Source organism: Cryptomeria japonica, chromosome 11, assembly GCF_030272615.1.
Source record: "Cryptomeria japonica chromosome 11, Sugi_1.0, whole genome shotgun sequence".
In the NCBI taxonomy this organism is placed as follows: domain Eukaryota; kingdom Viridiplantae; phylum Streptophyta; class Pinopsida; order Cupressales; family Cupressaceae; genus Cryptomeria; species Cryptomeria japonica.
This window is the reverse complement of record NC_081415.1, coordinates 529,978,565-529,992,480: the sequence shown is the minus strand read 5'-3', so window position 1 is coordinate 529,992,480 and position 13,916 is coordinate 529,978,565. Positions and strand designations below refer to the sequence as shown.

At 37.0% G+C, this 13,916-nt stretch overlaps 1 protein-coding gene across 2 annotated transcripts in view; it reads right to left on the bottom strand.

The window, feature by feature from the left end:
- Nucleotides 1-13,916, bottom strand: part of LOC131066456 (uncharacterized) — a 316,657-nt gene that overhangs the window by 227,805 nt on the left and 74,936 nt on the right. For both annotated transcript variants that reach the window (XR_009111667.2, XM_058001209.2), the window contains exon 2: nt 1,343-1,636. Coding sequence is in view for 1 of the 2 variants with exons in the window: in XM_058001209.2 (XP_057857192.2) it covers nt 1,343-1,636 (294 nt within the window). In the remaining variant the exon portion in view is untranslated. The remainder of the gene's footprint in view (nt 1-1,342; nt 1,637-13,916) is intronic.

Here is a 13,916-nt window from a genome sequence, read left to right as displayed (position 1 = left end):
ATTGTCATCTGAATGTGTCAGATGATATACTACAGTTGCCATATTTCAAAGGCATTTAAATAAAGAAAAATCACAGCAGATTGGAGAAAGATTTACAGCAGAGACAAGAGGATAAGTTCTATATATTTTGAGATGCATTCTAAGCATTAAACCTGAATTGCTTATAATTTATTGTGCTACCATTAGTGTGAGATACGATTTATTATGTTTAGGAAACAAGGAAAATTTAGAAGGGGACATTACAGCAGCCTGAAGGAATATGTGTGGCCTAGTGTAGTACTCATATTGCTCTTGCATTAGATCTGAGCGGAAGCCCATACCTTCTCGAGCAAGTGTTATGTCTAGATTGCCATCTGAATGTGTTACCGGATATGCTACAGTTATAACCCAATTTTACTGTTTTGCTTGTTGTCTAAATGTTGAATTTCATTTTCAGAATTTTCAAAGGGAAAAACAAAACTCAGTTTTCTATATATTGCCACTGTCATTTTTGTTTATTTCTGTCCAATTCAGTTCATAGCAAACCCCTTGCCCATCTTCAAAAGTTTTAAGGAAAAAAATTGTTTTCTGAAATTTTTTGCTGTCATTGTGTTTTTATTTGTGTCTAATTTAGTTCACAGCACACTCCTTGCCCATCTAGGTCCATACTTGAGTGGTAACTTTCTTCTCTTTTACAGAAAGAGTTACAGAGAGAGATCTCCTTTAAATCCTTGTTATTCAATTTATTAAATAGTTTTCTTTGATGCGATATAAGAGGTGTTTCTTTAAAAAAATATTAGAGTATAAAGAAATCAATTTTGGTGAGGACTAAGAATCATATCATTACCTATATGTAATTTTTCCCAGTAACTTACTCAAGGGTCATTCCTGCATATCAGAGGGTACTGAGACAGAGAATGACTTTTGTTTCCTATTATTATTTTTGTGTTATCTGTAGATGTTGTTGAACTGTATAAACAACCTGCACTCCTGATTGTTACATTTACTCTACAAATGATATGTTTTTCTAACTGCAACTTAGAAACATGAGAAACCACTCCTCCATACTACACAAAATCGACTAGCCATAACAGCTTATGATCTTAGAGGAATTCAAAACTCTCCAAAATAGACAACATTTTTTACAAATTAAGTGAACCTTAGCCCTGAAGAGAAGAGAAAAAGTTATAAAGATTCAAAACCATAAAAGTGAGCTCAAGGTCTAAAATTGATCTATGAAATAGTTTTATGAAAAGAGTTGAGGAAAAAAAATCATGCTTTAAATCATAATCTAATATTTCCATGTAAATTTTGATTTATCCAGTTTCTTCAAGAATAAATAACAAGAATTACCAAGATTTACCTCATATCTCCAGCTGGAATACGAGGATCATTTGTAATGGATGTACTGGATTTCTTCCACTGATTGATTTCATTTTTAAGCCACATATATGTCTCTTCAATTTTGGGAGCATATTCAATTTTGTTCTTTTGATTGAAGTCCATTTTTCCTTTTGCTAGGCTTGACAATGAACCTTCAACACAGTCCTCAAAATCTTGACATCCATTCTCCATGTATGCACGAGTGAGATTGTAATCAAGGCGCATCTCTTCAAGAACAGTTTTGTGCTCAGCATGAAGAATGGATTCCAAACACCTGAAAGTGAAAACCATGATGCTTCTCTTCTTATGATACCAGACAAATAAATAACATGTAATAATGTCAAATATGAATATAAAGATAATTTTTAGCTATCATATACAAACTATCTTTCCAAATGAATATAATTTCAATTTTCAACAATACCAAAACAAAAAGGAACCTGGGTTGAAATTACATATTTTCTACTTCAAATGACCCTTACTCCCATAGCAAAGATAACAAGAATGAATATAAGGAAAAAGTTGTAAAGTTTGTTCCAAAAATAAAAGCAAAGGCTACAGATTACAAGACAGAACACAAACATGTGCGATATTGATAAAACTAAGTGTCAAAAGCTCATTTTTGGTATCATTGAATTGCTTTTCCCTTCTTTAAACATTTTAACACTTTCAATGCACAAGCCATTCAATACATACTTTCTATATCCAATGTGGTGAAATTCTGAAGACACTGTTAGAAACCAAACATTCATGCATAAGAGAGAAAATCTTTCATAGACACAATGAAAAGTGCTTCGTTAACTTCTATATTATTTGAATTCAAGTATGGCTAACTTCATGAATACAATGACATTGAGGATATAGTTTGTTAGTAAAGGTGTGGCACTCTTTTAGCAGCAATCTGGATTTATACCCTTGCTGGGCCAGCATGCTCATGGGCTTCATGCCCCTGTTAGGCTGCTATGCTTGCAAAGTTTAGATTGTTTATTCCTTTCAGGTAGGGGATGGAGGGCCCCATTTGTGGTTCCACCACCTGAACTCATTTCATGCCCAGTTCAGGTTGAGAGTACCCTCGAAACACTCAATAAACCAAACCAAAACAAATTATGAATACAAAGGGAAATTGGAATAAAGAAGTCATAGTCAAGCCTATGGAACCTATGTGGGACATAGGTGGGTCTGTTACAATCAAAATTAACAACTGAAATAGCACTTAGGTAGGAAGATAAAAAACAACAAAGTTAGCAAGAAAACAGAATTCTGATGGTGTTAAAGGAAATCTGTGCCACGTAATCTACATTACTAGTGGACCTAGCAACATTATAATGGGATATAACAATCTCATTTCATGAGAACATTTTGTTGACCTAGTGATACCGCAAAGGAAATCCAAGGCAATTACACAAGGTATAAATGAATTAGAAACAAAATTGTGAAAGGATATTATATTATCAGAATATATGGTTAAGACATTTTTAAATAACAACATCATGTTTCTAGAGTCCATGACATTTATTCATGATATACAATATGCCCCTGCCTGTTTAAACAAACCATGAAAAATGACATGCTGCTAATTTAACCCTGCATGTTCTGCTGAATCCTACCAACTGACCTGAACAACCCCATATCGAGACTCTTTGGCAAAAATGAAGAAAAAATTGTAAGAAGAAATAGGTGGTGATATCCCAAATTGTATGGTACTTTTGGGCCAATTTTTAGGTGATGACAGGGGACGTCTGCTAAAAAATAGGGAAATGTTTACAAATATAGAGAAATTTCAAATATTCATATCATAACATTGATAAAGAATTTATCATAAACATTGTAGAAGCTTAATACATAGCATTAAACTTGAATTGAGATTTCACAAGACAATTGACAAACACATTAACAAAATCCAAATGCTTTCATTGTCAATGTGCATACATATTATATAAGAATTATAGCAAGAAGGCCCCAAGTTTCAACTATGAAATGACATAAACATAGAACTAAGAAAATATATGGGTGTCCCTAATCAATAGATGCAACTGGTAGGTCTAAATAAAAATTAGAGCTCGAATCTGAATCACTACCAGTATACAGGGCTGCCTCAAGCAATGGAACCCCAATCAATCCCTCATGTGTCTCCTCCTCATCGATCTATATAGCATCTTCAAGATTAACATCTCAACATAAGGCTAGAGTTTGCCAAAGCTCAGGAGTCTTGCAATCTTGTAGCCACAAAGCACTGTGTGTAGCCACCAACTTCTTCGATTGTCTATAGTAAGGTTGTTCCTCTTCACTATTTGGATGAAGCTATATGTGGACCAATTCCTCTCTATGGCAGAGGAACTGCCAACTTGTGAAAGACGATGAACAACAAGTAACCACAACTTTGGTGCATCCTTGCCATGCCATGTCCACCATCCAATAGGGTTGATTTGAGCTAATGTAGCTCTATCTGACCTCACCTTTGATTTACTGACAGTTGGACGATGGAGATTAGCAAATGTGCAAAGTAAAATGGATTCCTCTTCAATATACACTTTTGCAAGGTCCATTCTAAAGCCTTCTTTCACCTCTTCATCATGAGATGGAGACATTCTCCCCGGTCTTGCTACATACCATTTGGGATTGAGTGCATAGGCTAACATATGAAGTAGGGTGCTCATAATGTTCCACCATCGCATCAAAATGGGCCTAAGATGCTCCTCATAAAATCCCACAGTAGGGTCCCTACTATGAATTGCTTGCTTGATCATTCCAAGCATGCTATCAAAAGTCTCAGAAATCTCTCCAAGCTTAGGAGAATTGGTATCAACATATCTAATCGCTCGCACAATAGGCTCAATCAAGGAGAAAACATATCTACATGTGCAAACAAGTTAGAATTATTAGACCCATCAAAAAGAATGGACATGTTTCACAAGTTAGAAACCCTTATCTCCTTTTATTTTTTATTTTCCCAAGTGAGTTAGTATAGATTCCACGTTCCAATGGTGTTCATTAGTGTAAGTTCCCTTGTGATTCCAGCAATATCACATCATACATCACTAAGTCTATCCAACATTTTAAAGTTGATTGTTTGCATTGTAAACCTTGGAGTTATCTCATTTGATCATATTCTTTAGCATAGGAGGCTTCTTTGTTCAAGAGAGGATATAATACTTAGTATTTTATTCTATGTTTGAGGTGTCCTAAAAAACACATCAACAAGTTGATAAGCATGTTTTAAGTCAAAAGGATCAAGGTTGGGTGTTCAAGAGGGGTACCACTGCACTATCTTTCCCCTTGAGCAGGTTTTGTCATCTTGTTTGCATGGCGGGATTTAGGTGCTTGTTTGCACAATTTGGATGCTATCTATAATAGATACCTCTCCCACCTTGGATCAGTATTTAACTAGCTTCCAAGATGTGTAAAATGAAGTACAAAGGAAGAGGGGCGCATCTGAAAGGTATGCTTGCATAATGATTTCCTTCTTAGCCCAATTGACTAGATTCACTTATCCTTTAGCCCTATGAATGCATATCAAGGATTCAAGAGTCATCATTGCACAAAGTCACTAGACAAGAGATGGGTACATTTCCTCCCCTAGCATGCACAAAACCTTCTTGAGCTTGGGTGGATTGAGAGGCCTTGTTTGCACCAAGGATGATAGAGCGGGTTTTAGACCCTTGTATGCACAAATTGATGAGGGAGAAAAATACGAATGTGCATATATAACATTGGTGCTCTTGTGCCAACTTACTCCTTAAGCACATTTCAACCTCTAGCCCACACAACTTTGTACATGAATCAAGGGGGTTAACTTTTACTTAGCCAATTTTTCCTGATTTTACCCCTCTAGGTCTTGCATAATGCTCTTGAAACTCATAACCCTAGATCCCGTGCTTGCAGTTCCTGATGGAACTACAAGCAAGTTTGCCACTATATGCTCTTCAACTTACTCCCTATGACCTCCCACAATCTTAGCAACATTGACAATTATGACAACTCGATCCTAACCTTTCAACCTCGACACTTACAACACACTCTCTCTCACAAGCAAAGGCTAATAGCTATGACCACTGCCAAGCTAAGATGACCTAACTAAGACACCAAGTGGGGGTCCCCATTTGCAATAGGGTGCTATGTGAAAACGTCACAACACAAAGCATCCCAAGATTTTCCTTTCTTTTCTTTAGAGAGGGATAAATTATTTCTAACAAGGACCTTCCAAGGCTCATCCCTATTACAATCTTTAATAATTCATTAATTGCCAAAGCAACCCCCTTGAATCCTAAGGTCTTTGACATCATTGAAAATCTCTGGAAAAACTCATTTAACTCACAAATTATCACGAGCCATATATGGATGCAATTTAATCGCCCAAAAACTCGTGGGCTAGTCTTTTGAAAAATTGGGGTGATTTTTCTCCCAAAAATCACAAACAATCAATGACCAAAGCTCAAAGAAAAGTCATTAATAAAATGTAGGTCATTATTTAGCGAATACCTAAAATATTTTTAGCACTATATTTCTTTTGCTAGTTGCAACAGAGGCAGTTCATTTTGGTGTGGGAGGTAGGCATGACAACAAGAGTGAAAAACGTAGTGAAGGTAAAATCGAAGGGCTAGACACTTGCAAATAGAAACCTCTATTTCCCTTTCAGGTTCTCTATTTCTTTAGAGTGACTAGTCTTTTTCAAGCTTTCAAGTAGATAGAAACCTCATGCACTCCAATATGTGTTTTATCATTATGTTATCCGAATCCAACTTTCCTATGCACCTTTCTCACATTCCAACCGCACACCTAGATTACATCTAGTCATAAAAATAATATTTTCTTTGCAACATTTGATGTTATGTGTCAAGCATATCAATGTTGGAATGGCCTTCCAGTCCAATCCCTGATGCCAAGAATCATTAAAGGTGAAAATATCTCACTGACCACTTCAGAAAACCTGTAGATATATCCCTTGCACAAATTCTTCTTAATCAATGTAGAACAAAAATAAATTGTTATTTCTTATTTATAAATTATACCAATGAAAATGGCAGGTGATAACAATATTTATTCAATGATCCTAGCAGATTTTATTTCAAGGGTCGGTGAAATATTTATTAAGCTTTTGAATATATTCTTTAGTGCACTCAGATTTTATTTTCGATGGATAAAATGAGGGTAGTTTGGGTCTCCCTTCCAAAACTAGAAAAAAGAGAAAATCTAAATTAGAGAACAAAAATGATGGAATATATTAAGATTTCCATCATGATTTAAATGGCAACTGAAGAAAACAACTAAGCCATAGATTCTCTAGCATCTTCCTAATCAATACATTTGAACTAGCCCATCCAAGTTATGCTAAGACCAAAAAATAATGGTTACCATACTGGAGCAAACCTCTCCTACATTATATACCAATTGACTAAACAATATTTATTAATGATGAATATTGCAATAATGCTACACTAGCAGTTAAGCTTCGAGTTATATGCTGACTGCTTATTCGTTTTGGGTTATAATTCAGCCATTAGTATCATCTATCAACTGAAAATAACATATCCTTCATGCTTGCTACTGTTAGGGTTAAGTACTTTCAATTCTGAAAATACATATTAGTCTAGCATTTATCTGTTGTTATACTCATAAATTTTGTTCTTTATAATGCTGCAACCTACAACCTGCACTTGCATAAAAGCTAGGATTGGTTAGTGTAATGTCCCCTTCTCAATGATGTGCTTTCAGTGGTCCATTGGCCTATTCCGGAGACCCGTAGGCTAGGTGGAAAGGAGAATTAGGGTTTCCAACTTTGGTGGAGTTCTGCACAAGCTTTTTAGGGTTTATCAGGAGTGAATTCTTCAATTCTATCTATGGTTTCCTTCTGGGTTTTTTATGAGCTCCTAAGTGGCATAACATGCATTGGATTCTTTGGTGAAGTGAGAAATTACTATTTTTAGTAAGTTAGGGTTTGGCTGATTGGATGATGTTTTCTTACTGAGGTTTCCAAGCTCTTTCTCTGGGTGCGAAGATCATGCTTTCCGGAGGAGTATTTCATGACTTACTATTTTTAGTAAGTGGCAGTTTGGAGCATTTCTAATTTTGGCAGTTTGGACAGGGTCCTGAACCTGCAACAGTTCAGTGGTCTTCACTGCTCGGCTTCATCCTGGTTTTTGTTGATAATCAGTATTGGAGTCATAAGTGATTTAATTAAATATTATTTCCTTGTCCTAAGGTTTAATATTTAAATGTTTGTATTTACTGATTAAGTGTATTGAGGACGACTTAAGGAAAATTAATTATCTGATACCAATATTGTTATTTTCCTAAGTCAATGGTATTAATTTGGTGGCAATTGGGGATGATAGAACATCTCATGTTATATTATTTTTATGTTGCAAAATTGTCACCCAAGGTAAAGTTCGAACTTTGCCTAGGAAGAAGGGAAGTGGGCGCCATGTCTAGGTGAAGACATGAAATGAAATGAAAAGAGTTTGAGTTGAGTTTGGGCACCATTTGCATTTGAATTTGGTGGAGCATGAAGTTATAAATAAGAGCCTTGGGCTCTCATTTTGGGGTATCTTGAAAATTGCATTGTTATGCTGCTGGTTTGGCAATAGAAATTTGAGCTTCGAAGTGAGCCTTCCTAGCTAAGTGCAGTTTCGTACTTGCAAGACAGTACCTAGCTGTTTTCTGTGTTCTCTCAGTGTTCTTGGTGAGTTTGTTTAAGTGTGGGATTGCTGGATTTGCTGTGGTTCGAATTTCAGTGTGTTTCCAAGCTGTTGGGAAAGTCATGGCTGAAGCATACTTTCATTCATAAGTCTCTGATTGATCGCTTGCTGCTTCTGGGTATTGGCTCTTTGATTTTCTATGTCCCAAGCGAAGGAATTTGTAAGTTTCCAACACTAATCTCTGAGTATTCAATTTAATAATGCAAATCGAAATTCCCAGCTATGGCGTTTTTCTTTGTGTGGGCATTTGGGAGTAAGTTGAGTTAAGTGGGTTGTTTGGTGGTCATTTTATTGGTTGTTCTTGGTTAGTATTGATATATTTGTAGTTTGGGTTTGGTTTGGAGTGATTTGGGCGAGTTTTGAGTGTGTTTTATGCAATTTAGTGTGTCTTGGTGTTGCTGGTTATGCATTTCTAGCTTACTGTAAAAAATTACACATTTCCAGAAGTTAGTGTTTGGGTGTGCATTTAGGAGTGTGAGCAGATTAGTTGATTGGGGAGTGATTTTGAGAGATTTGAGTGAGTTTTGGGAGAGATTTGAGTGTGTAATAGCTTCTTGAAGTTGCTGGTCTGCATGTCATTGCCCTTAGAATTTCATAATTTCATGTTGAAGAGCTTTTGGGGAGTTAACACTTGTTTGGGAATATTTAGTAGCTTGGACAGCATTACTTCTCTATTCAATCTCTCTAATTCCTATATTGTAAGGTTAAGCAGTAGTACTACTAGCCACTTATGTTGTGTTGCTTTCCCACTGCATAAGTGGAAGAGGCTAGCTTAGCCGCCTTCTTGCTTTGTAATTCAGTTTATGTACTTAGTCCTCCCACTGAATAAGTGGTCGAGTGATAAGTTTTATGCAATTGTCCTCCCGCTGAAATATGCGGTAGAGTGATAGCTTAATGTTATGTCCTCCCGCTGAAATACGCGGTAGAGTGATTGAGTTTCAGTTTCTTGTTATTTCCGTTGGCTGGTTTACTGCCAAGAGTTCAGTTTCTATCCTGCTGGATAAGCAGAAGGGGCGAACTTGCCACCCGTGCATTGTAATTTCAGTTTGATTTGTGGTGCTAATGATCTCCGGAACACTGTATGCTCTCACCATCCCAGATTGAGCTCTCGGTGAACAAAAGGTGGAAGGGTTCCCTTTCAGCAGTTTGGATTATTTCTCTAACCTTAACGGGTTATGGTGTTTGCTTGTAACTCTTATTGCTAAAACACAAAAAAAAATTAAGAGGAATATTAAAGTGGTATCAGAGCTGGTTTTCCTGCTTGTAACTCTTATTGCTAAAAAACAAAAAAAATTAATGAGGTTTAGGATGTGGAAGGTAAAAGGGGTTGGAGTTAGGATATGTTGGGGAATAAAGTGGAGTGGGAGGTATAAGGGGGTAATGAAAGGGTAAAGGGGATGTAGGTTATAATGGGAGTTATAAGGGGCTAAGGAAAAAGGGTAAGGGGGTAGGGTGGTAGGTTAGGATAGGGATAGGATATGGGTAGGCTAGGATGGGGGTAGGTGATAAGATGGAAAGGGTAGGTTAATAGGTGTGGGGTAGAGGTAAGCTTAGGGAAATAAAGCGAGTAAGACTTATGGGATGTGGGTTAGAATAGGTGATTTTAGGGGAATAAAGGGGTAGGTAGTGTGGATGGCAAGTTAAAGGGAGTGTGATATAGAAGGTATGAGAGGAAGGGAGATGTTAGGATAAAATAGGGGTAAGGGTAAAGTGGAAAGGAAGTTAGTGGAGGGAGGTGAGGGTGTAAGATGCAAGGGTAGGTTTAAATTAAGATGTGAAGGAGGTTAAGGCATGGGGTATGAAAGGTGGATGGAGGATAGAGGATAGGAAGGTAGGTGAGTTAGAAGGTATGGTAAATGGAAGTGAAGAGTGTTAGGGGAGGTGGAAATGGAAGGAAATGGAAATGGGAGTGATTGGGTTTAGGCACCCACTGATAGGATCGAGAGAAATAGAAGGGATTATGCCTTGGCTAGGCAAAGAGAATGTTAAACCTCACTTCATCTCCAAAAGAGAAAGACTTAGCCAGCTCCTGAGCAACTATGAACAAATGGTTAATAGCAAAAACTCGACAACAACTAACTAAGCTAAGACAACTAACCTAGAAAGCGAAAAAGTGGGGGTCCCCATTTGCAATGGGGCGATGTGTGAATACATCACAACATCTAGCACCACCTCGAATAAATGTTCTTGAACATTTCGAAGATAAAAACTCAATCCATACGTAGAACCTCCAGAAAATTCAACCCGACTTACCTAGTGTCTAGAAAGCATACTCAGAAGTGGAAGAAGAATCCCAGACTAGATCAATGCACCTAGTCTTCGATTACCTACGTGTGTGCAATTGAGTTCATTCCCCTCAACAAGAACATTATGACCTCCAAGTTCCATCGTGATAGCTACGTAGTTTGTCTAAACTTCATAAGCATCTTGGATAGAGCCTCACTGCCAGTCGGACGTCTATAGCCCCGACAAGGTTATTGCTATAATCTCACGAATATTGCTCCATTGCCAGTCGGGCGTCCATAGCCCAAATGGAGTTACTCGCATGTTCCCATTAGCCAATTTTGATATTTCATTCTCATTCTTTTTCTTTTTCTTCTTTTTTTTTTTTTTAATTTTCTCATTTTTTGATATTGCTTTCTTTTCTTTTTGCATTCCGTCAATTCCTTTGGCTCGCAAGCAATGAAGCTCACTTGGGTTTGACGATTACAGTGGCGCTGAAGCTAGACTTTGGATTTTTCACTAATCACGGCTTCGCCTAAAAACCATAATGACTCGGAGTTTATTAGTGTGTTAAGATATAGTAACCAAAAGATGTTGGTATCGAGACATAGAAAGTGATTCTCTTCCAAGTCAAGTACAAGTCCTAACCAAATGATAAAGTTGGAGAGGAATAACCTTGGTTTCAAAGCAATTCATGAAAAGATACCTAAGAAATGGACAAAACATAAGATCCAAAATGTTGCTAGTGGGTGAGAAAACAACACAAACGCCTTTCTCACAAATGAAGGTTCCCACTTAGGACACCTAAACTAAGCAAACGACCGACTCAAAAGCAAAACTAAACCCAAAGCAGACTAAGCTAAAGCACACAAAAACAAACCAAACTAAGGCAAACCAAAAGAAAATGAACTAAAGAAAGCAAACAACTAAACTATCTGAGCCACTTAAGATCATGAGTCAAATGACTCAAGGCAAATTAAGAACAAGGCTCAAAAGACCTCTAACTAAACACACAAAAAGAAAACCTACTCTAAAGCTATATACAAGACTCCTAGACTTGACACTACTCAAAGAAGCGAAATATGTACATGACTTTACATGACTTCTCAAGTTGTGCAACATGAGCATGGCAAAGGTGATAGTTCTCAATTGAGCAAATTCATCTTTAAATACAGAATAGTAAGCTCTCACCATGCATCTCTCATATTTAGGCAATTCCTCACACAAGATAATCAATTGAGCCAACTCATTAGGTCCATGGTCTATCCAAATGCAAGTTGTTTTCCCAAAACTCCCGTAATCAAAATCATGATAACTTTCAAAACTAAGATTAAGGAAAGAGGCAACCTGGCATATTTTGGGCTTGGATGGAAGTGCTTGCTCGAATGGAAGTGTTTGTTCACCATTCAGTGCATTGTTGAAAGAGAGATCATCAGTTGCTTCAGGAGGTCGCCATTGGTGATGTACCATTCCTCGAGCATTCGCAATATGTTGATCCTCACTTGCAAGCTCCTCCTTGAATAAGCTTAGCGCCCCTTCGAATAGCTCAACTTTCTTCGTTTTCACAATTACGTCTTGCATAAACCAGGCATCTTTATGAAATTCCATAAGCATATCTTCAAAAATAAGAGTCTCCATAAATTGAGCTTCAAACATTTCCTCAAGTTGATCAAATACAATCTCTGGTGGTATTTTATCTTCAAGCATTTTCTCAGGAGGCTGGAGTTGATGATGAATCACATCACTCTCAATAACTTGTTTGTCTTGAAAGAATTTTGATAGTGATTCCATTTGTATTTCTTCCATGAGATCTTTTAGCGCCCCCTCAAATAGCATGATGGTAATGTTGTGTTCGAGCGCCCCCTCGAATTGTTCTTCATACTTAGGCTTACTTGTGATGGCTTACAATTCTTTGTTCAATATATCAACTTGATTGTCCTCTTCAAGAATGCTATTTGAAACTTCTTGTAATTCACTCTCAATGATCTCCTTTTGTTGTAGTAATGCAAATTCTTCAAAGAATGAGTCGTCTTCTTCCTTGATTGCTTGCTTAACACTTTGATCTCCCCTTATCACTACTTGAGCATTCTCAATCGTTTCTTCAACTTTCATTCCATGATACTCCTCTTCAGGTGCAAGGCATGGTGAGCTATTCACTGCAATACGTTGATTATTAGGTGAACTTGTGGTATCAATTTGCAACTGTCTTTTTTTTATTGTCTGATGACATAGCAACGTCTTGTTCATATGTTCTTCTGAATTCAGCTGCAAGGTGCGCACTCCACGATCTATTCACAATACACTCTTCCTCGGTCAAGGATGGCATTCCAAACTGATATCTGACTTGGTTGATGGCCATTTCACACAATGAGCAAGTAAATTTAGAGTGAGGTGCATTATGAATCCTACACCACAATGGTAGCAATATGCTTTCTAAATGCATTTCATCATTCAAAATAAGTTGACTTTCAATCATCCACAAAAAGCTCGAAAGAGGATCCCGTTGACGTGTCTGAAATCGCATTGCTGCAAACTCCATACGGCCAACACAAAATAGAATAGCCAACTGATTATCCTACTCTCTCTTGAGATAAGGAAGTCTCTAATGCTGTTTTCTAAGTTTGATCAAAGGAGACTACCTCAAGGTTTCTTTTGTTAGGTCATGACTGTGGGATTTTTCAGTGGCTTGATGTGTTTATGCTGGAAACACAAGGGGGACTTACGTTGAACAGGTAATTTATAGATAAGTTCCCTGGAACTTTTATGATCTTTCTATCAGATGATTTCGGTTAATTTGATACTGTTTTAATATGACCGCAAATTTTCTGAAAAAAAAAAAAAAGGGAAAAAGGAGGTAAGGATAGAGAGAGAGAGAGACATGAAATGTAAATTCTAACTAAAATAGCAAATTCGGTCAAGCAGACAGACACCTCCAGGAAACTAGATTAAACATCACCAGCTGCTCAAGCACAATGTTTGCATAAATCCAGTGCAATCTTCAAACGAGAAACAAGATTTTCATGTTATCAAGTACAATATTAGAACTTCTACATTCATAGTATGTGTTTGATAACCGAACTAAGCATGAAAGGTCCAGATTAACCATGCAGAAAGAAAGGCAATCAGCCGTTCCCTAATGGTGTGGACTGCAAGGATTCTATCAGATGCTTGATTGAAAAACGCTATGCAAAATAAATAGACATAATTGAAAGTGTTGTCCTCATTTTTGTTTCCAAAAATGAAGGACCACTACCATGAAATTTTTGTGAAAAAATGAAAAAATTTACTCTATGGCACGCTTCCCGAGGCAGAATTTCGACTAATCCTTGGACTGGCTTAATCCTCAGTCCATCCTCGAACTACGTTTCGAATTTCGTCAAATTCTGGGTTCGTTTGCTATGTCTTTCCTTCAATTTCGGGTTTTAAAACCCAGACTGCAAGTGGAGAATTTTCTTCAAAATGCAAGTTTTAATGATATTCATTGTTGTGGTCTTTGTAGGGGAATTTTTGATCACTTACATGTGCATTTTTTATTTCAAATATGTCACTTGTAATTTATTTTAAGTTTCCCATTTAATGTTTTTATCTTTTTGTTGTTTTTTGGTCATTTTTAGTTAAAATAGGGGTTTTTTAGCT